The 26,559-nt window shown below is 38.5% G+C and overlaps 1 protein-coding gene across 1 annotated transcript in view; it reads left to right on the top strand.

Moving 5' to 3' along the window:
* LOC118837377 (protein mono-ADP-ribosyltransferase PARP14-like) overlaps positions 1-24,948 on the top strand; it is a 64,689-nt gene extending 39,741 nt beyond the window's left edge. Inside the window, exons 12-17 of the mRNA XM_036744225.1 lie at positions 64-231; positions 11,311-11,517; positions 11,614-12,213; positions 15,344-15,477; positions 21,083-21,257; positions 24,635-24,948. Of these exons, the coding sequence (XP_036600120.1) occupies positions 64-231; positions 11,311-11,517; positions 11,614-12,213; positions 15,344-15,477; positions 21,083-21,257; positions 24,635-24,924 (1,574 nt within the window). The 3' untranslated portion in view covers positions 24,925-24,948. The remainder of the gene's footprint in view (positions 1-63; positions 232-11,310; positions 11,518-11,613; positions 12,214-15,343; positions 15,478-21,082; positions 21,258-24,634) is intronic.
* The last annotated feature ends 1,611 nt before the right edge of the window (positions 24,949-26,559 follow it).

The raw sequence follows: 26,559 nt of genomic DNA, 5'->3' as shown, positions 1-26,559 counted from the left end.
TCTCAGTTATCCAAAAGTTTCATTTTGATAATTTTTCATGTCTTTGTGTCTTCTGTTCTCTAGCTATGAATCGTGTCAAAAATTTTATAGTAACGCAGGGTGGAAATCTAAGGTGCAAGAAAATAATACATGTTATGGGGGGAAATGATGTCAAACAAACCATCTCTGAAGTCCTACAGGAATGTGAACAGATGAAATATGCGTCTATTTCCCTCCCAGCCATTGGAACAGGTTTGTAGCCTCCTATCAGAAGTAGTTTTGTTAAAATACTGAGTATCCCCTAGACTACATGTCCACTAGTAAAGATAATCACTAAGGCTGAATCTGATAGGAATGGTGTTAATCTATTTTAGGTCTTGGCAATGTTTTTTCCCTCTGGTTCTTGTGGGCACTGTTGGGTGTTGCCTCTAATCTTAAGATATGGATAAGCAAAAAGAAGATGAGAAAGAGAAATTGGTAAAGAGTAAGACTAAAGGACAGAAGATGAAGGTGGGGAAGAGAAACAGAAAAAGTGGAAAGAAAACAAATTGAACCATTTCTCAGTCCCTTTCACTGGCTCTTCTTTAGCCTCTTTTCATTTTCTGTCTTTTCTCCAGTTTAACTTCTTGGCTTCCTTCTCTTCCTTCTTTCTCTCTCACATGTTTACCATTTAGAAGAATTCACTCATTCATTCTCATGTTTTCAATTTCTACCTCCTTGCAGGTGACTTCTCAATCAGCAGCTCCAACCTGTGAACACCTTCAGCCCCTAGTCTAATCTCTCCTTTATCTATCAGACAATTCCATTTGGTGCCACCTAAAACTTTTCAGGTCAAATACTGCACTTATAATCGAATCGTAGAATTTTTATAGCTAGAAGAGATTTTGTAATTCTAGGCTAATCTGTTTTTCAGTTGAGACCTAAAGAAGATAAGCAATTTGCCTGAGATCAATTAATAATAATAAAAATATCTAAGATTTATATAGTGCGGTAAGGTTTTCAAAAAACTACCCAAATATTTCATTTTGACCTCACAACAACCCTGGGAGACAAGTAATATTATTGTCCCCATTTTGCAGATGAGGGAATTGAGGCAAACATGCAAAATGATTTGCCTAGGATCACACATCTAGTAAGTTAGTCAGTGTCTGAGATGGAATTGGAACTCAAGTCTTCCTGAGGTTAAGCTTCAGGTCCAGCCCTTGATGCGTTGCCCCACACAGCTAGTTAGTTTCATGCTGAGCCACCAGTATCATCAATTGGACTGAGTCATTTTTCAGAGATCTTTGCATTATCCCTCTACAAATAAGCAGCATTTTTCTTTTTTCCTGTCAATAGTATCATTTACCTTCTTTTTTTTTTCATGGATTACAGCATAAATGCTAGACTTTAATCCTCCTTTCTCTGTGTTCTATCCTTCTGCAATAGGGTTCTGCTGATCATTCCTTCACAATGTCCTCAGATTCAACTCTTCTTTTCCATTATTACCATGACTATCACCCCAGTCCCTCATCTCTTCATACATAGATTACTACAGTAGTCTTTTAGCTGGTTTTCTTTCCTTCTTTCACTTTTGCCTATACATAGTCGTGGGATAATCTTTATTCTTTTGAATGAAATGTTGATAACAAATATCAAAATGATTTTGCATTTAATCTTCTTTTTAAATCAAAAGTTTTTCTTTTCTACACAGTGAAAACTTTCCAATATAGACATAATTCCCCTTACACAGCACCCTCCTAGAAAAAGTTTGTCAATTGTCACCAGAAAATAAGAGTATGACAGTAGGGTAGTAACATTGACTTTATAATTGAGCAGAGTTTTGTGGGCTCTTGCTTTCCTTGTTGACTTTATTTACTTTTTAATTGGCGTGCTGTATCTTATTCCTTGAGCTCAGTTTGCTTTCCTCTGTCCCATTTCACACAAATTTTCCTCTCTGGTAATAATAAATCAACTGCTTGTGGTAAGGCCAAGTATTCTGGAGTCGATTCGTTTGGGAGGTTGTTCTTTTACCTCTGCTTTCTTCACCTCTGCATGATTTTTGTACAAGTCTTATATGATAAACTTGGTGGGTTAAACAGTTAAAGTTTACACCATCTTCTACTTTCAAAACTCTTGCTCCCATGTCCTGGTAATACCCCTGCCATCATCTGCCTCCTCTTTTCCTCCATACTTGCTTTTGAAACAGAAGGAGGCTATCGCACAACTGTGCTCATCAGGTCTGCTACAGATTTGTGGTATTGTCTCAATAGGAACTTCTCTGAAAGAAGGTGGCCTTTAATTCCTCCTTGAAAGATGTGCTTTCCCACTCATCACGGCAGCTATTCACATCTTCTCTCTGCTATTTAAGCCTCTCATTGTACCCTATTCCTCTTTCTCTGAGCTGAGGATCTGCCCTCCTACTTTATAGAGAGAACTGAGGCCAATTGCAAAGAGCTGCTTCTTCTACTTTGCTCTTCAGCTGAGAACTTCTTTTTTTTGGGAGTTTTTATTTTTAGTTTACAACACTCAGTTCTACATAATTTTGAGTTCCAGGTTTTCTTCCCCCTGCCCCCGCACCTCCCTCGCCAAGAGGGCATGGATTCTGATATATCTTCTATGTATAACACACTAGTCAAGTTGTGAAGAAGAATTATGACCAATGGAATGAATGAATCATGAGAAAGAGGAAACTGAACCAAAAAAAATCCGACAAACAAAAGAGAAAGAAAAGGGGGAAAAAAAGGCGAGCACAAAGTGTGCCTCAATCTGCATTCAGACTCCATAGTTCTTTCTCTGGATGTAGATAGCATTCTCCATCATGAGTCCTTTTGAGTTGTCTTTGCACCTTGTGTTGCTGAGAAGAGCAAAGTCTATCAGGGTTAGTCATCACAGAATCCATATATCTGTGGTTGTGTATAATGTTCTCCTGTCTCTGCTCTGCTCGCGCAGTATTATATCGTGTAGGTTTTTCCAGGTTGTTATGAAGTCCATATCATCCCCATTTCTTATAGCACAATAGTATCCCATTACCACAACTTGTTCAGCCATTCCCCAATTGATGGGCATCCCCTTGATTTTCAATTCTTTGCTACTACAAAAAGAGCCGCTATGAATATTTTTATGCACATGGATCCTTTTCCCACTTGTGTGATCTCTTTGGGATACAGCCCTAGAAGTGGTATTGCTGGGTCAAAGGGTATGAACATTTTTATAGCCCTTTGGGCATAGTTCCAAATTGCTCTCCAGAATGGCTGGATCAGTTCACAACTCCACCAGCGATGTAACAATGTTCCAATTTTCCCACATCCTCTCCAGCATTTATCATTTTCCTGTTTTGTCATTTTAGCCAATCTGACAGGAGAGATGTGGTACCTAAGAGTTGTTTTGATTTGCATTTCCCTAATCAATAGTGATTTAGAGCATTTTTTCATATGCCTATAGATATCTTTAATTTCTTCCTCTGAAAACTGCCTGTTCATATCCTTTGACCATTTCTCAATTGGGGAATGACTTGTATTCCTATAAGTTTGGCTCAATTCCCTGTATATTTTAGAGATGAGGTCTTTATGAGAGATACTGATTGTAAAGATTTTCTCCCAATTTTCTGCTTCCCTCCTATTCTTTGTTGCATTTGCTTTTTTTTATACAAAAACATTTCAATTTAACATAATCAAAATTATCCATTTTGCATTTTGTAATGCTCTCAATCTCTTGTTGTATCATGAATTGTTTTCTTTTCCATAAATCTGATAGGTAAACTATTCCTTGCTCTTCCAAATTGCTTATAGTATCAGCCTTTATTCCTAAATCATGAACCCGTTTTGACTTTATTTTGGTGTATGGTGTAAGATATTGGACTATGCCCAGTTTCTGCCCTATCATTTTCCGATTTTCCCAGCAGTTTTTGTGAAATAGCGAATTCTTAGCCCAGAAGCTGGATTCTTTGGGTTTATCAAAGAGTAGATTGCTATAGTCATTGACTTCTCCATCTTGTGTACCTATCCTATTCCACTGATCCACAGCTCTGTTTCTTAGCCAGTACCAGGTAGTTTTGATGACTGCTGCTTTATAATACACTTTAATATCTGGTGTGGCTAGGCCACCTTCCTTAGCACTTCTTTTCATTAATACCCTAGATATCCTAGACCTCTTGTTCTTCCAGATGAATTTTGTTATTATTTTATCCAGCTCTCTAAAATAATTTTTGGTAGTTCAGTTAGTATGGTGCTGAATAAATAAATTAATTTAGGTAAAGTTGTCATTTTTATTATATTAGCTCAGCCTAACCATGAGGAACTGATATTTTTCCATTTATTTAGGTCTGACTTTTTTCATGTGAAAAGTGTTTCATAGTTATGTTCATATAGGCCCTGAGTTTGTCTTGGCAGATAGACTCCCAAATATTTTATAGTGTCTACAGTGACTTTGAATGGAATTTCTCTTTCTATCTCTTGATGGGCTTTGTTAGTAATGTATAGGAATGCTGAGGATTTATGTGGGTTTATTTTATATCCTGCAACTTTGCTAAAGTTCTTTATTATTTCAAGTAGTTTTTTACTTGATTCCCTAGGATTCTCTATGTAAATCATCATATCTGCAAAAAGTGATAATTTAGTTTCTTCTTTTCCTATTCTAATTCCTTCAATTTCTTTTTCTTCTCTTACTGCTATAGCTAATGTTTCTAGTACCAAATTGAATAGTAGAAGTGATAATGGACATCCTTGTTTCCCCCCTGATCTTATTTGGAATGCATCCAGCTTATCCCCATTACAAACAATGCTTGTTGATGGTTTTAGGTAGATGCTATTTATAATTTTAAGGAAGGCTCCATTTATTCCTATGTTTTCTAGTGTTTCTAATAGGAATGGGTGTTGTATTTTGTCAAAGGTTTTTCTGCATCTATTGAGATGATCATATGGTTTCTGCTAGTTTAGTTGTTGATATGGTCAATTATGCTAATAGTTTTCCTCATATTGAACCAGCCTTGCATTCCTGGAATAAATCCTACCTGGTCATAGTCTATTATTCTCATGATAAGTTGCTGCAATCTTTTTGCTACTATTTTCTTTAAAATTTTTGCATCAATATTCATTAGAGAAATTTGTCTATAATTTTCTTTCTGTGCTTTGACTCTTCCTGGTTTGGGTATTAGTACCATATTTGTGTCATAAAAAGAATTTGGTAGGACTCCTTCACCTATTTTCCCAAGTAGTCTATAAAACATAGGAATTAATTGTTCTTTAAATGTTTGATAAAATTCACATGTTAAACCATCTGGCCCTGGAGATTTTTTCCTAGGGAGTTCATTGCTGGCTTGCTCAATTTCTTTTTCTGAGATGGGGTTATTTAGGAATTTTGCTTCCTCTTCTGTTAACCTGGGCAATTTATATTTTTGTAGCTATTCATCCATATCCCTAAGGTTGTCACATTTGTGGGCATACTTGTTTTAATTTCCTTTTCATTGGAGGTGAATTCACCCTTTTAATTTTTGATACTGGTAATTTGATTTTCTTCTTTCTTTTTTTTTAATCAAATTGACCAAAGTTTTATCAGTTTTATTGGTTTTTTCGTAAAACCATCTCTTTGTTTTATTTATTAATTCAGTAGTTTTCTTGGTTTTAGTTTTATTACTCCTTTGAGTTTCAGTATTTCTAATTTGGTATTTAATTGGGGATTTTCAATTTGTTCTTTTTCTAACTTTTTCAGTTGTATGCACAATTCATTGGTCTCCCTTTTCTCTGTTTTATACATGTAAGCATTTAGAGATATAAAATTTCCCCTAAGAACTGCTTTTGCTGCATCCCATAAGTTTTGGTATGTTGTCTCATTATTGTCATTATCTTGAATGAAGTTATTAATTGTTTCTATGATTTGTTCTTTGGCCCACTCATTCGTTAGAATTAGATTGTTTAGTTTCCAATTAATTTTTAGCTTATTTTTCCATGGTTCTTTATTACAAATAATTTTTATTGCATCATGATCTGAAAAGGATGCTTTGAATACTTCTGCCTTTCTGCACTGGACCGTGAGGTTTTTATGCCCTAGTACATGGTCAGTTTTTGAGTGTGTGCCATGTACCACTGAGAAAAAGTATATTCCTTTTTATCCACATTCAGTTTTCTCCAGAGGTCTATCATATCTGCCTTTTCTAAAATTCTGTTCACCTCCTTAACTTCTTTTGTTGTTTATTTTGAGGTTAGATTTATCAAGTCCAGAGAGGGGGAGGTTGAGGTCTCCCATGATTATGGTTTTGCTCTCTATTTCTTCCTGTAACTCCCTTAACCTCTCCTCTAAGAATGTGCATGCCATACCACTTGGTGCATATATGTTAAGCAATGATATTCCTTCATTGTTTATTGTGCCTTTTAGCAGGATGTAGTGTCCTTCCTTATCTCTTTTAATTAAATCTATCTTTACTTTTGCTTTGTCTGAGATTAGGATTGCTACACCTGCTTTTTTTTACTTTAGCTGAAGCACAATATATTCTACTCCAGCCTTTTACCTTTACCCTGTGTGTATCCCCTTGTTTCAAATGTGTTTCTTGTAAACAGCATATGGTTGGATTATGCTTTTTAATCCATTCTGGTATCTGCTTCCGTTTTATGGGAGAGTTCATCCCATTCACATTCACAGTTATGATTACTATCTGTGTCTTTTTCTCCATCCCATTTCCCCCCTGTTTATGCTTTTATTTCTCCTTTTCCCCTTCGACTCCTCAACGGAGTTTTGCTTTTGATCACTGCCTTCCTCAGTTTACCCTCCCGCTTGATTCCCCTCCTTTATCTTTACTGTCTTCTACTTGCTACTTCTTCCATCCCTTCTGACCACCCCCCTCCCTTTTTCCCCCTTTTCCCTCCTACTTCCTGTAGGACAAGTTAGATTTCTATATTTACCAGGGTATGTTATTCCCTTCCTGAACCAGATCTGATGACAGTAGAGCTCAACTACTGCTCTTCTCCCTCCCTTCTTTCCCTCTATTATAATGTGTTTTTGTGCCTCTTCATTTGATATAATTTACCCTTTTCTACTACCTCCTTGCCTCTTCTCCCATAACCCTCCCTTTACATCTCTTAATTATGTTTTTTATCCTTATATCAGTTATTTTATACAGACCCAGAGTCTATGTGTATTCCTTTCAATTGTCATGATAGCTGCACTATTCTCAATACACACACACACACACACACACACACATATATATATATCATACATAAGATGATATAATCCTCTATAAAGATGTAAATAATTTGCCCTTATTGATTAATAAGGTTTGTGGGGGGTTTTACCCTCTGTTTACCTTTTTATGTCCCTCGAGTTTGGTATTTGAAGATCAAATTTTCCATTGAGTTCTGGCCTTTTTATCAGGAAGATCTGGAATCCCCTTATTTTGTTGAATGTCCCTCTCCTTGCCTGAAGAAATATGCTTAATTTTGCTGGGTAGTTGATCCTTGGTTGTAGTCCCAGCTCCTTTGCCCTTCAGAATATCATATTCCAATTTCTCCTGTCATTTAATGTAGAAGCTGAAAGATCCTGTGTGATCCTTACTGTGGTTCCACAATATTTGAATTGTTTCTTTTAGGCTGCTTGCATTATTTTCTCCTTGACTTTGTAATTCTGAAATTTGGCTATAATATTTCTTGGGGTTTTCAATTTGGGATCTCTTTCAGGGGGTGATTGGTGGATTCTTTCAATTACTGTTTTACCCTCTGGTTCTAGGACCTCTGGGCAGATATCTTTGATCATTTTTTCAAAGATACTGTCAAGGCTCTTTGTTTCATTGTGGATTTCCAGTAGACCAATAATTCTTAAATTGTCTCTCCTGGATCTATTTTCCAGGTCAGTTGTTTTTCCAATCAGATATTTCACATTTTTTTTTCTTTTTTTTCATTCTTTACATTTTGTTTGACTACTTCTTGATGCCTTATAGAGTCATTAGTTTCCACTTGCTCAATTCTAATTTTTAATGAGTTGCTGTCTTCATTTTGCTTTTGAGTCTCGTTTTCCAATTGGTTGATTTTACCTCTCAGGGTCTCATTTTCTCTATTTAGATTCTGAATCTCTGTAGCCATTTCACCAATCTTATTTTTAAGGGCTTGATTTCGTCAGTGGATTTTTTTTTCCCATTTTTTCCATTTTTTCTTTTACTTCCCTAATTTGGTTTTTTAAATTCTTCTTTAGGTCTTCCAGTAACACTTTTTGGGTTTGAGACCAGTTCTCATTCCCTTTTGAGGTATCAGATGTGGGTATAGTGTCATTGCTCTCCTCTTCCAAAGTGGTATTTTGATCATGCCTGTTTCCATAAAAAGAATCAATGGTCCTCGTTTTTTTTGTGTTTTTCTTCATGTTAGCTTTTTCCTGGCTTTACGGTCAATTTCTGCTTTTGGGGCTCAGGGCTCTCCGTCCCAGGTTTCTTCTTCTGGGGATTGTGAGTCTAGTGACTGGCTTTCTGTATTATAGCCTTCAGTGTCCTGAGGTGTGGGGGAGGGGTCTGGCTTCTTGAACTCTCCTCTTCCCCTGCTCTCCAGCACTGTTGCTCTTCAGCAATATTCTCAGCTGTTTGTTGTTTGTGCTGTTGTCTGCCACTTCTCCTGGGGTTGCAAGGGTATGTCTGGGCTCCTGGTGTTAACCCCTGCTGGCTCTGCCCCTCTGGGACTCAGGAACTCCCACTGCTTGGCCACTGAAGCCCCACTTCTGTCTCCTTTATTTCATCACTTTTTCCCAAGAAATTCTCTGGGTCGGGGGGTGGGGGGAGGGAGTAGAGCTGTTTACCTGGCCATCATGTCTCCTGGAAGTTCAAGAAGACGTTTCATACCTTCGGGCTGCAAGCCTCAGGAGTTGATGTCTCAGGGCCAGTGGCGCTGCGCTGCTGCCTCTCGTCACTTCCACAGACTCCTGTGGGGAGGCCTGGGGATCTCCACCAGTTTCAGGCACCCAGCTTTCTCCCAGCCTGTGTCGCTGGTTGGTTTCAGCAGCTGCACATGCCCAGCACTCTCCCAGCCTACAGATTCATTCTGTCGGCCTTTTTGACTCTCCTGGCTTGGAAATTTGCCCCACTGAGACTGCTCATGTTTTCTAATGCTCTCAAATCTGCTCAGATTTCACTTTTTTATATGTATCTGACAGAGCTTGTGAGAGAGGTCTGGTAAGACATTGATTTCACGTGCCCATCTTGGTTCTACCCCCATGTGACAACTTCTTGTCTTCACTGTTCCCTACTTTACTCCAGTCTCTGATAAAGAGGTGGCCTTCATTCCCTAAATAATAAATGGTCAGAGGAAATGAGACATCCCACAATTCTCTTCCAACTCAAGTGTCAAAGTGATATCTCTAAAGCATAGGTCTGACCTCATTACATCCCCATCAATTTACTTTGACTCAACAAACTCCTCTGACTCCTTAACACCCCCAGGATCAAGTATAAATCTTCCTTTTGGCCTTCCTAAAGCCCTTCATAATCTGCACCACTCCCCCCCATTATCTTTCTACAATTCTTACACTTCACACCCTACCATGAACTCTATGATCAAATGACTTCATCCCCTAGCTGTTAATTGAACAAGACAAGCCATCTCCAGACTCCAAGAATTTTCACTGACTCTCCTATGGCTGGAATGGTATCGGTCTTCATCTCTACTGCTTGGCTTCCCTGACTTCCTTCAAGTGCCAGCTAAAATTCCATCTTCTAAAAAAATGCTTTTCTGAATCTCTTACCCCTGTTATTATTTCCAGTTTATTCAGTATGTTGTTTTTTTGTATACACCTGTTTGCAAGTAATCTCCCTTATTAGATCGTGTTCTCTTTGAGAATGGAGGACTGTTTTGCCTCTTTTCATTTCTTCTCTTTTTCTCTCTATTTTTCTCTTTTTGGCGGGGGGGGGGGAGGCAATTAGGATTAAATGACTTGCCCAGGGTCACACTCACTGCACCACCAACCTACCCCTTTGCCTCTTTTCATATACCCAGTGCTTAGCACAATTCCTGGCACATAGTAAGTGCTTAATAAATGCTTATTGACTGACTGACTGACTTACTCCTCTCTATCAATGCCTAAGATGCTATTGCCTTTTTGGTTTTGTTTTGAGTTCATATCACCCTGTTCCTTTGTATTGAGCTTGTAGTCTGTTAAAACCAGATACATATGAAACGTTGTATAGCTCTACCTCCCCCATCCTGTACTATGGATTTTGTAAAACTCAAATGCAGAACTCTCCATTTACCTTATTGATCTTATCTCTATAGCATCTCTGACATTTGTTCCCTTCTCTCTCCTCACAGTCATCACCCAAAGTCAGGTCCTCATCACTTCTCACTTGAATAATCCACTAGTTTTCACACTGATTTTCAAACTAATTGTCCCATGTCCAGCCTCTCCTCTCTTCAGTCCATCTTCCACAAAGCTGACCAGTTGATATTTCTAATTATCATGATTTATGGTAATAATGATACCACCATTTTGCTTCCCCATTCAAAAAACCGTGGTAGTTCCCTATTAACTCTAGAATAAAATACAAATCCCTCTGCTTGGCATTTAAAGGCCTTTACATTCTAGCTTCACTCTATCTTTCTACAATGATTTGCTCTTTATACGTTCTACGTTAATGTAACCTACTTGCTGGTTCCCACACATAATAATCTCTCTTTCATGACTTTTTACAGGCTCTTGTCATGTCTGGAATTCTCTCCCCTGCCCCCTCTACTTTGCCTTTTAGTATCCCTAGCTTTCATTAAGTCTCAGGTCAAGTGATAAAACCTACCCAAGACCTTGCATGGTCCCTCCTGGCATTAGTACTCTCCCTTCAGATCCATTACAGCTAGGTGGCACAAGGGATAGAGCTCTGGGCTTGGAGTCATGATTAAAGCCCACCTCAGTCTTTGTGTGCCTCAGTTTCCTCATCTATAAAATGAAGGTAATAATAGCACCTACTTCCCAGGGCTATTGAGAGGCTAAAATTAGATAATATTTATAAAGCACATTATAAATCACAAAGTGTTATATAAATTCTACTTTTTTATTTTTATTTGCTTCTTTTATATTTATCTATGTACAACCAAATTCAGCCTTTGGATTATTCAGATTCCTGTAGCTGTTGCTAATTGAACTGTAGGCTTCCTGAGGGCAGGAATTATAGTTTTCTATAGAGCCTAAAAGAGAGGGAGCTTAGTCCACAATGTTTGAGATACTGACAGTGAAAACAAGTGATGCACTATTTGGAGGAAGGAGCAATTAACCATTAAGAATCCAACCTACCAACTTTTCAATAGTAGTTTGGGGCAGGGGGAGACAAGAAAAAGGAGGAGGTTTTAGTTTTTATTGCTTTGTTCTTATCTTTTTAAAATTTTGTTCTTTCAGGACAGGCCAAAAAAGACCCTACTAACGTTGCTGAATCTATAATTGATTCCATTGAAGATTTTGCACAGGGAGGGTCTGGCCAATCAGTGAAAAAAGTAAAAGTGGTCATCTTCCTGCCACAGCTACTGGAAATATTTCATGATGCTATGAGAAAAAGAGTAAGATCTAAGACACCAATCTCAACCACTGTGTTCTCTACAATAAAATGTAAGTTGTTCATTTCCTTTAAAATGCATGTGCCTATGATTTATCTTGAAAATATTCATGAATAAATTCTCATGGTATTATCATTTATTTTTAAAGCATTTTTTGGTGTTGCAAGCCAGCCTCCCCAAAAACAAGGTAAGTTGGTTTTGGAAAAAATTAAAAAATCAGCAATTTTCCAGGTGTGTGGTGAAAGTGAGGACAATATTCAAAGAGCTGCCACTTGGATACAAGATTTGATTTTAAAGGAACATGAAAGTTGTACTTTCTCTGATAAATCCATCCAAAACTTTGGTGAAAAAGAATACAATGAACTGAATGAGCTGCAAAAAAGGCTAAACATCACCATCGATGTGACACATGGAGGGTCTCAAATAGAGGTCACAGGAACTACCCGAGATCTGTTCAAGGCTTCCCAGGCAATTGAAGGCATGATCAAGAGAACACAATTACGTGTAGATGAGGAGTCTAAGGCTGAGGAGCTCAGCAGAACCATCACATGGCAGTATAATGCCAGAGGTCTTTTCAAGCCTTTTGACAAAATGACCAATCTGCATTTAGAGGATGCGAAGAAAAGAAAGAAAAATAACATCATTGTTAAAATTGAGAATGAAAACTATGCAGTAGACTTTAACACCAACCTTGCTACAAATGGAAGGGGACGCAGTTTACCTGTTCGTTGTATCAATAAATCTCAAGGTAGGTTCTGCTTTGCTTTATTTTTAACGTTCATTCTCTGTCTCTGTCTTTCTGTCTCTCTGTCTGTCTTGCTTTCTGTCTGTCTCTGTCTCCCTGTGTATCTCTCTCTGTTTCTCTGTCTCAGTCTCTGTTTCTCTCTCTCAATCTCTCTCTTTCTGTCTTGTCTTGTCTTGTCTGTCTGTCTGTCTCTCTTTCTCTCAACTCTCCTTCTCTCTCTCTCTATAGTTCAGCCAATAGACACTTATCAGGCACTTACTGTGTGTCCAGGTACTGTGCTAAGTCTCTGAGGGTACAAAGAAAGGCAAAAGACAGTTCCTATTCTTAAAGAGCTAAAAATCTAATTGGGTGACAACAAGAAAATAAATATATATACAAACAAGCTAAAACGTTAAAATGGATAAACTGGAGTTAATCAGCAGAGAGACGGCATTAGAACTAAGGGGAATTAATAAATACTTCCTAAGGAGGGTGGAATTTTAGCTGGGACTTGCTGGAAGCCAGGGAAGTTGGTAGGCAGAGATGAGAAGGAGGAGAATTCCTGGTATGGGGGACACCCAGTGAAAATGCCCTGAGTTTGTAGTTTATGTCTCTCTGTCCTTTTTTCCATACTCTCCCTCTCCCTTAGAACCAACTGAGCATTTATTCTGGTTCTACTCCTGCTTTGGGCACTTAAGTAGAGGTGTCTAACAGGTAATGCCCACAGCATATCCTTCATAACCTGCCTATACTTATCTTTCCAGTCTTCTTACACTTCACACTCCACCTTGAACTCTGTGATCCAATGACTTGGTCTCCTAGCTGTTAATTGAACAAGACAAGCCATCTCCAGACTCCAGGCATTTTCACTGACTCTGCCATGGCTGGAATGCTGTCCCTCCTCATCTCTACTGCCTGGCTTCCCAGGCTAAAATCCCATCTTCTAAAAAAAGCCTTTCCTACTCCCATAATTCATAGTTCCTTGTGCCTGTGATTATTTCCAATTTATTCTGTATATTGTTTATTTTTATATAGTTGTTTGCATGTGGCATCCCCTGTTAGAGTGTGTGCTCTTGGAGAACAGGGACTTTCTTTGCCTCTTTTCATTTCTTTCTCTCCCTTGTTTTTGTAGGGGAGGCAGCTGGGGTTAAGTGACCTGCCTAGGGTCACACTTACTCACTGCACCACCTAGCTACCCTTTGCCTCTTTTCATAAACTCAGTGCTTAGCACAATGCCTGGCACATAGTAGGTGCTTAATAAGTGCTTATTGACTGGCTGAATAACTGGTATAGTACCTCTGGAGCCTAGATAGGGAATAGTACTTTCTTGCTGGAGATTTAAAGAACAGGAAGCACTATTTCATGCTATGGCCTGTGGATCAGGTTACTTTGCTTTTCACCGTTGAAGTCTTAAAGACTGAGTTGTAGAAAAGGTCCAACTTTGCACTGGTAGAGACAGTGTTGTTACCTGGTAGTTCCTTGTACCAATGAAACCACAAATGCAGTCCTTAGGTCTATACAGAGTTTGTAGTGTTCTATAGTTTACCAACCAACAGGCCCCAACAATGAGTAGATGACTCGCCTGAGGTTCCACAGGGGCTCAGGGACAGAGCTAGGAACAGAAGCAATGTCTCCTCCTCCTTTGATTCATCTCTCCAGTGCCCAAAACAACACTGGACCCACCGTAAGTGTTGCTCACCCAGTGCTTGTTGAAAGAGAAAGATGAGGTGGTCTATAAGATAATGAAGCTAGGGTGCTTATAGGTGGAAAAAACTGACCTGTCCTAAGGCTTCTGCACCCTATTTTGAGAACAGAAGAGTTAGATGCTGTGGGGCCAAGAGAAATAGAGACTGAGACAGTATCAGAGTCAAGCCTGAGAATTAGGAATTTAGATGTTAGGGAGCAGAAATGGTGTAGGCCGAGTATTCTCTCATTAGTACTTAAAAACAGGAATAAAAACTAAGAATTTGGGCAGCTTGTATGGTTGCTAACCTCTTCCTCATTCGTATAAATATACACATCCCTCTGCTGTCCCTTGTCCAGCGCCCTGGACAGAGATGGAAAGCAGACAGAGCACTTCTTAGTGATCTCCATTTGAAACAAATGAATATTGTGGGTTGTTGGGTATCATTTGATCAGTCAACAAGCATTTATTAAGACCCTACTATGTGGCAGGCCTTATGCTAAGGGTTAGCTAGAGAGATAAAGAAAAGCAAGAAGACTCCCTGCCCCCATTCTAATAGGAGAGACAACATGTAAAATAACTAGGGACATACAAGATATCTACAGAATACTTGTAAGGTCATTTCAGAAGGGAGAGAAAGCACTAGAAGCTGAGGGAACAGTGAAAGACCTCCAGAAAAAAGGTGGGTTTTGAGCTGAATGTAGAAGAAATCCAGAGAAACTAGGCAATAAAGCTAAGGAGGGAAACATCCCAGGTGTGAGAGACAGTGAGAAACAATGTCTGAGGCTGGATTTGAACTCAGATCTTCCTGATTGCAGGTCCAGGGCATTAACGACTGTACCATCTGGTTGCCTGTAAAATATTGTGGGAAGATGGACTCTAGATAAATTTTGTCTGCTAGTGTTTTAAAATAAAGTAGAAAGTCCCTCAATTTGATTTAAAATATTTGAAAGAAATAATTGAATGATGAGAGGCAGCATAGTATAGTAGATAGAGCTTGGAGACAGGAAGACATGAGTACATATCCTGCTTCTGACACTTACCAGCTGTGTGACTCTGGAGAAGCCACTTAATGCCCCAAGACAACTCTCTTAGACTAAGTTATAGATGGGATGCAATCTGTATGATGCTACTGGTAAAATAATAAACTTGTGCTGTATTTGATGTAATGATTTGTTCATCAGTTACATGTTATATGGATGGCAGGCTGAGCAGAAAAAGTCAATACATACGCAAAATGACACTGTTAGTATATAGTTGTTTTTTCCTTAATAGTACAATATCTTTCATGTAATAGGTGCTTAATTAATGTTTATTAAATTGATTTGAATTCTCAAAACCAAACGTAGAAAGAATGCAAAAGAATTCAGGTGCTATTCTGCTTTTTAGAGTGTCCTAGGAATTTAGATTGCATAACCCTATCCTTCCATATGGGAGGAAATTATTAATCCCCAAGTTTTTGTCTTTCAGTTGAGATCCCTAATCACTGGGATGACATGAAAGACCAGAACCTGCTTTTGGTGGATTTACCTTCAGGACATGAAGAATACAAGCAAATAAAAGACAGGTTTTGTCAGACTTGTGCTAACTACACAATAGTGAAGGTAAACCTATTTTTTTCCATGACCTCTAATCCTCCATTCCTCATACTAGCTCTAGTCCAAACCCCTGCTCTTTTCTCTCAAATATATATATACATATATATATTTATATGTATATATATATACACACACATATATATGTGTGTATGTGTGTATATATATATATGTGTGTGTATATATATATATATATATATATACACACACACACACAGTATACATATAATATATAGACAGTCCGAGTTAGTTTCCTGCCAGGTGGACTCAACACAACAAATTCAATGTATCCACTGCAGAATTCATTATCTTTCTTCCCAAACCTTCCCTTCTTCCCAACATTCCTATTATTGTTGATGGCACTACCATCCACCTAATTTTAAGGTTCACCACCATTGGCATCCTCTTTGACTCCTAACTCAATCAGAGTGAAATGGTCATACCCTTAGTCTTACCATCATTTACAAGCATTTCACTTCCATGTTCATGATCTCTGAAATCCCTTTATCTGGTCATAATCTTTTATCAATCCATAGTGCATGTGCCTAATGATCTCTAAGCCAATTCTTCATCTTCACCAGTTATATTAGCTTAAGAAAAATATTGTTGTAGATATTTTAGTGGAATAGATCTTAGTACTATTCCATGTTGATTCTATGAATCTGCCAATAGTAACAGACAGATTTGATTAAAGGTTAAATTGGATATGGAAACCTAAATGTAAATAGATCTCTTTTCCTAACTCAAAGTTTCCTGAATCTTTTTAGAGTGTACAGGGTGATTTCTTTTTCTCAGTTTCCATGACAAAAGAAATGACAATGTGTCCCAAACTGTGAAGATCTTGAGATGGGGGAAGGAGGAGTGGGAAAAGAGAACAACTGAGGCAACCTGGATCTGGAGCAAGCTACTCTGGGGAGACAAAAAAATAAATGGGGTTCCTGTTGGTTTCTCTGTTTGTTTTCACTGGTCTGGTGCCTATGGAGTCTATGTCTGTGATCTCTGGTAAAATCACTTCCTCACTCTAAAAGCCTAAGTTTCTTCATCTGTAAGGTGAGGGAATTGGAATAGGTGATTTCTGAGACCGCTTCTAACATTCTGTGATTCAGCAATGAAAAAAATAGCCATTTTTCAGTGTTTTCTAACTCAGAAGAGACAAAAAACACCCACCTAATTGTGATTTGATTTGGAGTTTTTTCCTATATATTTCCCCTGTTCCTTCCATTTTCTCTTGTTTTGGACTCTTCTTGTAGTAATGGAACAGGTTAGGGGCAAAGTTGGGATTAGGAAAAGAGGCAAAAGAAATTTCCAAAGGCCAAGTCATTGAAATGGCTTATCTTGTAAATGAGAAAGAGTGTTAGCAAGACAGCTTGTTCTTGAAAACTTCCCCTAAGAACTGCTTTTGCTGCAACCCATAAGTTTTAGAATTATCGTCTCATTATTGTCACTATCTTGAATGAAGTTATTAATTGTTTCTATGATTTGTTCTTTGGCCCACTCATTCGTTAGAATTAGATTATTTAGTTTATTTTGAGGTTAGATTTATCAAGTTCAGAGAGGGGGAGGTTGAGGTCTCCCATGATTATGGTTTTGCTGTCTATTTCTTCCTGTAACTCCCTTAACCTCTCCTCTAAGAATTTGCATGCTATGCCAATTGGTGCATATATGTTAAACAATGATATTGCTCCATTGTTTATGGTGCCTTTTAGCAGGATGTAGTATCCTTCCTTATCTCTTTTAATTAAATCTATCTTTACTTTTGCTTTGTCTGAGATTAGGATTGCTACCCATACTTTTTTTACTTTAGCTGAAGCACAATATATTCTACTCCAGCCTTTTACCTTTACCCTGTGTGTATCCCCCCGTTTCAAATGTGTTTCTTGTAAGCAGCATATTGTGGGATTATGGTTTTTAATCCATTCTGCTATCCACCTCTATTTTATGGGAGAGTTCATCCCATTCACATTCACAGTTATGATTACTATCTGGGTCTTTTTCTCCATCCCATTTCCCCGTTTATGCTTTTATTTCTCCCTTTCCCCTTCGACTCCTCAAGAGTTTTGCTTTTGATTGCTGCCTTCCTCAGTTTACCCTCCCGCTTGATTCCCCTCCCTTATCTTACCATTTTTCCCATGCTACTTCTTCCATCCCTTCTGACTACCCCTCTCCCTTTTTTCCCCTTTCCCCTCCTACTGCCTGTAGGACAAGTTAGATTTCTGTACTTATCAGGGTATGTTATTCACTTCTTGAACCAAATCCGATGAGAGTAAAGCTCACATATTGATCTTCTCCCTCCCTTCTTTCCCTCTATTACAATATGATTTTGTGCCTCTTTATGTGATGTACTTTACCCTTTTCTACTACCTCCTTACCTCTTCTCCCAGAACCATCCCTTTATATCTCTTAATTATATTTTTATCATTATATCAGTTATTTTATACTGATATCCACAGTCTATGAATATCCCTTTCGTTGTCATAATCAGTATGCTATTCTCAAGATTGACATATATATAAACATATTAAGCAAAATAATCCTATATAAGAATGTAACTAATTAGCCTTAGTGATTAACTAGGGTTTTTTTTCCCCATTTACCTTTTTATGTCTCTCTTGAGTTTTGTATTTGGAGATCAAATTTTCAATTGAGCTCTGGCCTTTTCATCAGGAAGGTCTGGTATTCCCGTATTTCATTGAATGTCCATCTCGTTGCCTGGAAAATTATGCTCAGTTTTGCTGGGTAGTTGAACCTTGGTTGTAGTCCAAGATCCTTTGCCTTTCAGTATATCATATTCCAATTTCTCCTGTCATTTAATGTAGAAGCTGAAGGATCCTGTGTGATCCTGGCTGTAGTTCTGTGATACTTGAATTGTTTCTTTCTAGCTGCTTGCAGGATTTTCTCCCTGACCTGGTAGTTCTGGAACTTGGCTATAATATTTCTTGGAGTTTTTAATTTGGGATCTTTCTCAGGGGGTGATCAATGGATTCTTTCAATGGTAATTTTAGCCTCTGGTTCTAGGACCTCCAGGCAATTTTCCTTAAGGATTTCATGGAAGACACTGTCCAGGCTCTTTTTTTCATCATAGCTTTCAAGTAGACCAATAATTTTTAGATTGTCTCTCCTGAATCTGTTTTCCAGGTCAGTTGTTTTTCCAATCAGATAGTTCACATTTTCTTCTATTTTTTCATTATTTAGATTTTGTTTGACTGATTTTTGATGTCTTATAGATTCATTTGGTTCTACTTGCCCAATTCTAATTTTTAATGTTTTGTTTTCTTCCTTTATCTTCTCTATCTCCTTTTCCATTTGGTTGATTTTACTTTTCAATGAGATATTTTCTCCATTTATATTCTGATTTTCCTTAACCAATTCCCCTATTTTACCTTTTAAAGATTTGTTTTCCTCCTTGAATTTTTTTTCCATTTTTTCTTTTACCTCCCCAATTTGGTTTTTAAAGTCTTCCTTGAGTTCTTCCAGGAATGCTTTTCAGTCTGGAGACCACTTCACTTTCCTTTTTGAGGTTTCAGATGTGGGTGTACTGTCCATACTGTCCTCTTCTTAATTGGTATTTTGATCTTCCCTGTCCCCATAATACGAATCAATTGTCTTTGGCTTTTTAGCGTGTTTTTTCATGGTGTTTTTTTTTCCTCCTGGCTTCTAAAGTGGATCTCTGTTTCTTGTATTGAAATCCATCAGTCTGCTCACTGGCTTTATGTTCTATGGTCTCTGGTTCTATGGTCTCATGAGGTGTGGGAGACAGGTGGTCTGGCTGCTGAGGGTCTCCTCTTCCCCAGGACTGTTCTACAGAATGGGTTGTCTCAGTTCTTGTCTGTGCTGCTGTCTGCCACTTCCCCAAGCTGTGCAAAGCCACGTCTGGGGTCTTGGCATTGACATTAGTTAGCTCCACCCCCTGGGGCTCAGTTACTCTTGTTGTTCTGCTGAGGTGAGGGCTGATGGGACACCTCTCTTCCTGCACTTCCTCCACTTTTCTCTCTACTGAAGCCCCACTGCTGGCTCCTGTGTTTCTCCTGAGGTATTATTCTCTGGGTTTATTCAAGGGAGGGATGAGAGCTGTTTTTACCTGCACACCATGGCTCCCGGAAGTTCAAGAAGGTGAGTTTCAAATCTTTAGACTGTGGGTTGGAGGCCTCCAGGCTAGCTGCTCCCTCAGCCACAGACTCTGTGCTCCGACAGACTCCCATCCTGGGCTGAGAGGCCTGGGGCTTGATTGCAGCCATAGCCAGTACTTCCACCCTGGGTCTGTTCCTGCTCCAGCTTTTCACTCACCCAGCGCTCTCTCAGACCCGCAGGCTGGCTGGATTCCTCTGCTGTTCCCAGTTGGTTTGGTCTGGTGCTGTATGCCTGGCACTCCTACGCCTCTCAATCTACTAGTGGCTTCTAACTCTCTGAAATCTGACAGTTCCTTCCTTTCACAGCACCATCTTGGCTCTGCCCCCAACCTTATTTTTCTTATAGGTCATCTAGCTCACTGTACAGCAATGTCTAGCTTATTATCAGACTCAGAATTGTAACACCTCAACTTTTTTTTTAACTCAGAGGAAGAGAAAAAAACATTGCAAAATATTAGAACTGGTGGCTATGATGGGTGAGCCATTATCACAAACCCTAGCTCTCTTGAGATCTATTAACAAACTTAAGAGCAAGAAGTCATGATCATGATCCTAGATCATACTGTGTTTTAAAAAAGGATTTTCAGTGGAAGTATGTTATACATGATTGCACATGTGTAACTTTTATCACATTGCTTTCTGTCTTAGGGAGGAGGGAGGGAAGAGAGGATTTAGGGAAGGAGAAAAATTTGGAACTCAAAAGTCTTATAAAAAAAAGAATGTTGAAAATTGTCTGTACATGTAATTGGAAAAAATAAAGTACTATTTACACTAAAAATAAAATAAAGGGGCACTTGCAGATTAGTACAGTGTTCAACACTTGTCCTAGAAATTTTGGAGCACAGTGATTATATGTATGTGTGTGTGTGTTTTAAGAGTAGGAAAAGACGGATAACTTTTCCCAACATTTAGCAAATGTCAGCTATCAGAAATGAGCTAAAAAAAAACCTCTTCAAATTGAAAATGACAGTGAGAGCAACAGTGTGGTATAATGGCTGGATAACTTGCTTTGGAGGGGGGAAGATTTTGTTTCAAGCTGAGCCTATCACACCTATTGACTGTATAACCCCAGGCAAGTCATTTAATGTGTCAGGGCTCCAAGCAACTCCCTACAGCTTTGTGTTCCCAAGCAGGTGCCCATCCATGTTGGTTAGGATTCTCACCAGAAGTGCCCTATAATAAAGACATCAGATATGCAATTCAAAACAAAATTTCCAAAAAGCAACCAAATTAGAGAATATTTCTTTTTGAAGCTTAATCTACAAAACCCTAGGTTTAGAAAGTTCTCTGGATATAAGAATAAAACTGGAAAACAAAAGAGATAGCGTAAACTTGATGTTTATTATTTTATACTCAAAGAAAAACTGCCCTACATGAAATCTAAAATGTTTTCCTACGGATTGGTCATTTTTAAATTCACTTCCATGTGTATTTCATGCCTAACACTATGCTCATTTCCCAAGTGATTTTCCTTTTGTAATTTGTAGATTCAGAGGATACAGAACAAAAGCCTTTGGAATTTGTATAAGACAAGGAAAATATTCATGGATGACCAGAACAAACACAAAAATAATGAAAGATGCCTCTTCCACGGGACAGATACTGACTCAGTGTCCCATGTCAATAGCCAAGGCTTTAATCGAAGTTATGCTGGGAAAAATGGTAAGTAAAGCAGCAGGTACCTTGTTTGCTTCAAAAAGTTCAGAGGTGAGGTGTGGCTTTCACATCACACCATGAGCACCAGAATACTTTAAAGTATGTCACCATGGAGTCTGCTTTCTTTCTCAATCAGTCAACATTTCTTAAGCAGGTAGTATATGTCAGTCACTATGCTAAGCACTAGAGATAAAAATAGACATACAAAAGAAATAGTGCCTTCAAGAAGCTTAGAATCTAATGGGAGAAGATAATATAAAAAAGAAAATGAACAAGGCATGGGGGGATGATGGAAAAGTAAGAGAAGACCCAACATAGTATAGGTAGGTGAGAAATGATGATCTAGCTGAGCTGAGCTTCCTCCTAAAATGGAGATTCAGAGATCATGACACCCCAACCCATCCACCTACCCCCTCCAATCAGAGTCAGAGGGGAATAATGAGGTGGAGTGCCAAGGCTGATGAGATCTAACAGGAGGATGAGGTTATCCCAATAGTGAGCTTCCTGAGGCATGATGGAGAAGTTAGTCAGAGAAGTCCCAAAGTAGTGCAGTCAGGTTAAAATGGTTGATTATAGTGTCTCCATCCATTGAGTTAGTACATCAAATCACGAATCTGGGATAGGCACTATAACTGAAGAAGAAGGAGTTTAGTCCCAAAATGAACAGGATTCCATTATACAGCACTTTCAGCTTTCCTAAGGAAGTATACATGCGTATACACACACAAACACACACACACCATCTTTTTTTGTGGCCTTCGATAGCCTTTCTGTGACGATATATGGCCGTGGACAATGGAACACAGTAAACTTCAAATAATCAAAATTATGGGTGACTCAAAAGGCAGTGGGTGGGACACATGCTGCGTATAAAGAGGGACATATGATGGGTATAAAGAGAATGTGTCACATGGTCAACAATGAGGAGGGTATGAACAAGAATTGAAAAGAATGAGGATGTCTGGATGGGTTGCGATCTGCACTATGGAGAGGAGTTATCAAAGACTTAGAGATTTAGAGCTAGAAGGGACTTTCAAGTTGATTCAGCCCTGTCATTTTACTTTTGAGTGCAGAGGAGATCTTTCTGAGGATCATAGCTGGCAAAAATCTGAGGATTTGAACCCAGGTCTTTGTAACAACAATGCTACTTGCCAACACTGTGGCCGTGTAAGACCAATAACACCAGCACACAGGAGGGCTGCTAGCACAGGTTCTTTGATCTGCTTTTCTAAGGAAAGCAACTTTAAGGGGTTTACAATCTCACTTTAATCAAACATACATATAGCATTCACATAGTTCAGGGAAAAAGTCAGCACCCTGAACTTCAGAGAAAACACAAACAGAACTTACAAGCAGAAATTATATAAACAGAGCAAAATAACACAAATAAGAAGACAGGGCTTCTATCTGTCTGTAGAAATACATACATACATAGTTACTAGAGAGACAAGCACCAGCATCTGGGTTTTTCAAAGCAGGGGGGCTCCTTAACAGCTACCCAGAGTCTTGTCTGGTCAAATCAAATGACACTTCCAGCAAATGAGCCCCAAGCAAAAGACTCAGAGTATATATACACTTCTTCAGGGTCAGAGGGCATCACAACCATGTGAGTCAACCCATGTGACCTAGGCCTTCCTGTGACTTAAGCAGGTCATCAAAGACTCTAGATTCAATCAAAGACTCAATTGAAATAAAGGCAAGAGTCAAAGGTACTTTATTCCCTTAGTGCTGAGAAGCATTCCAAAACAAAAGACAACAAAATGTCCCATTTATGGGCCATAATAATCTTCTTGACTCTATAACCTCTGTTCTTATCCACTACACCATCCCACATCTCCAAAATATCATCAACCCTAGAAAGTATGAATGATTGCTAGATTTTACTTAAAATACCCAATATAAACCTAAAGGGGACTTAATTTTAGTGGTAGATCAAGGGCCTTCTGTTAGGTATTTTTTTCTATTTGTGTCAACTTCACATGATTTATTACTTCTCTTTGCAGTAGGTGAATAACTATTTCCAAAGCTGGTTTTAAAAAAAATGATCAATATATTTTATTTTGTTGTTATGCAAAAAATACACTGCAACAAAGCTTACATTCACCAGTATAGACTGTTTCTGAACAGAAAGGAAGACTGTGTCCTTTCATTTTGACAGTATGATACTGCCCCATGTATCCAATCTGTCATCAAGTCATGTTTCTATCTTCACAATATCTCTCATCTGTGTCCCCTTCTCTTCACTCACACAGCCAACCCCCTAGTTCAGGTCTTCATCATGTCCCTCCTAGATAGTTGCACTCGCCTTCTCATCTCCCTGCCTCAAGTCTCTCCCCACTTCAATCCATCCTTCACTCAGCCACCAAAGTGAGTCTCATAAAACTCAGGGCCAAGAATGTCAGCCCTCTACTCAATTAACATCACTGACTCTCTGTTATCTCCAGAATCAAATATAAAATGCTTTGGTTGCATTTAAAGCCCTTTACAACCCAGTCTTTCCCTATCTTTGCAGTCTTCTCATACTTTACTCACATATGCTTAACAGTTCAACTACACTGGCTTCCTTGCTGTTCCTCACACACTGTACTCCATCTCTCCATTCTGGGTTTTTGCACTAACTATCCCCCATGCTTTAAATGCTCTCACTCCTTACCTCTGCCAACTGGCTCCTTGAACCTCCTTCAAGGCTCAGCTAAATCCCACATTCTGCAGGGGGTCCTCCCTATGCTATGGTCTCCCCTCTGAGATTACCTTCCATTTATTCAATATATATCTAGTACATTATTGTTGGCATGTTGTCTTCCCTATTAGAATGTGAGCTCCTTAAAGATAGGGACCATGTTTTTGCCTCTTTTACCATGCCTACACTTGGCACAGTGCCTGGCACATAATAAGTGCTTAATAAATGCTTGTTGCTTGACAGGCTGGTTGACCATTGGCCTTTGGGGCTGACTAGATATTTCCTGCCTCTCTATGTTGACTTTGCTTACTTGGTTGTAGTCAATGCCTATACAAAAGTTTTTGGCTGTGCTTTTAAAACAGCGACTTTTAGACATGTCATAAAGTGTCATTAGCTTAGTGAGGGAGACTCTGAATTCAACTTAACAATCTTATTGAACAAGTGTTTTGTGTAAATTCTTAGAGCAGGAGAATGCGATGATTAAATAAGGCAAAGACCTAAATTTTAAGGTGTACAGAGGTGTGTTATATATGTGAATAATTTAAAATGAAAGATTAAATGTGATGAATGCAAAGAGAAAATTCCCACAAAATGAAACAAGATTTTATCCTTTTGATCATGGGTCCAGGCATCATTATAATTGGTATAATAGTATGCATTTAATAATCTTAATTTTGTAAAACATTTGTCTTCTTTTTCATAGCTACACTATGGGGAAAAGGAACTTATTTTGCTGTCGATGCCCTATATTCAGCTGAAGATACCTACTCCAAGCCAGATATCAATGGGAGGAAGCATATGTATTATGTGCGAGTACTTACTGGTGATTACACTCTTGGAAATCCATCATTCATTGTCCCTCCAACAAAGATAACTCAAGATGCTTATGTTCTATATGATAGCGTCACTGATAATACAACAAATCCAAGTTTATTTGTCATATTTTCTGATAACCAGGCTTATCCAGAGTACCTCATTACTTTCAAGAAATAAAATTTTGGTTTCATATCCAAGTGATATTACATAGACATTTCTGTGTAGCATTTTTTAACATTCAGTGTACTTTTTTAGCTTACAATATTCATTCTTGTTGCTGAAATTAGTACTTTTGGCATTATCACCAGTGTGCTTTTTAAGTTATGCTTCTTGTGGTCATTCCCCAATTGATAAACGATTAAAGGATATGAACTGGAAGTTTTCAAATGAAGATCAAAGTTATCTATAGTTACATGAAAAAAATGCTTAAAATCACTATTCATTAGAGAAATGCAAATTAAAACAACTCTTGGGTACCACGTTACACCCATCATTTTGGCTAATATGACAGAAAAGGAAAATGAAAAATGTTCAAGGGGATATGGGAAAATTGGGACACTAATGCGCTCTTGGTGGAGTTGTAAACTGATCCCACCATTCTTCAGAGCACTTTGGAGCTATACCAAAACAGCTATAAAACTGTGCATACCCTTTGATCCAGCAATACCACTACTAAGTTTTTTTCCCAAAGATACTTTTTCAAAGGGGGAAAGTACCTATCCATACAAAAATATTTATAGCAGCTCTTTCTGAACTTTCTGAAGCTGTCTAAGAACATGGATACCATACAGGTCTTAATATTGTTGTGATGTCAAGGTGTGTTGCAGGGTCATCTTGAAAGAATTCACAAATTCAGACCGTTTCCAACCCAAGGAAAGGTATTTAATGAGAATTGCACTCTAAAAGTGGGCTAGGCTCCTAAAAGGAACCAGCAACTAGCAAAGTAAGACAGGAATTTTTATAGAGCAAATGATACTGATTATATAACAGAATGTATAAATGTTAAAATATAGCTGTGATTTGTTAATATGGAGAAGGATCTTAGTCTTCATGGAACTGCACATGTGGATACCTACAATGCATACAGAAAATCCCACTGCAGGGTGCAGGGGGAGCATCAATGTAGGATAATGATATTATAATAGGTCTTTCCACCTCATAAGTTCACCTAATGATAGTTTTTTGTTATTACTGTGCAGGTTTCCACTTAGGGAAATTCCTTCTGTGATTCAGTAGTCAAACATCCTGCTCAGCATCCTGTTGGTGCTGCTTTCTGATTGGCTGGCTATTGTGGTCCTGACTGAGACTATATGGATGGGCTAGCTATTGTGATCTTATCTAAAATGAGATGGATGTGGTTGACATACCTGCTATTCTAGTGAGGCATGAATCCACATATATGCCTGCTGTTTTAGTGAGGCATATGAGGAAGTTGGGATACTGGGGTGGGGGCAGTGGCTAGACTCCATCATTATAACAGAGCAACTCTCACATGTGGATCCAAGGTCATAGTTTATATAAATTTAGACAAGCTGCCATGGAAGAGGACATCTTCTAAATCTCCTAGCATTGAGAAGACTTGTATGAACTGAAGACAAATGTAGTGAGCACAATCAGGCACACACTTTGCACAATAACATTGTAAAGACAAACAACTTTGAAAGACTTAGAAACTCTGACGAAGACTTAAAAACATTTGAGAACCTCTGGACAGAGTAGTGGTGTACTCACAGTGCAAAAATGGTCAGTGCAAGATCTTTTTATTGTTTGATTTTGCATATTTGTTACAAGGGGTCTCTCCCCCATCCACCA

The sequence above is a fragment of the Trichosurus vulpecula genome, chromosome 2, assembly GCF_011100635.1.
Source record: "Trichosurus vulpecula isolate mTriVul1 chromosome 2, mTriVul1.pri, whole genome shotgun sequence".
Classification (NCBI taxonomy): Eukaryota; Metazoa; Chordata; class Mammalia; order Diprotodontia; family Phalangeridae; genus Trichosurus; species Trichosurus vulpecula.
This window is presented reverse-complemented; position numbering and strand designations above follow the sequence as displayed.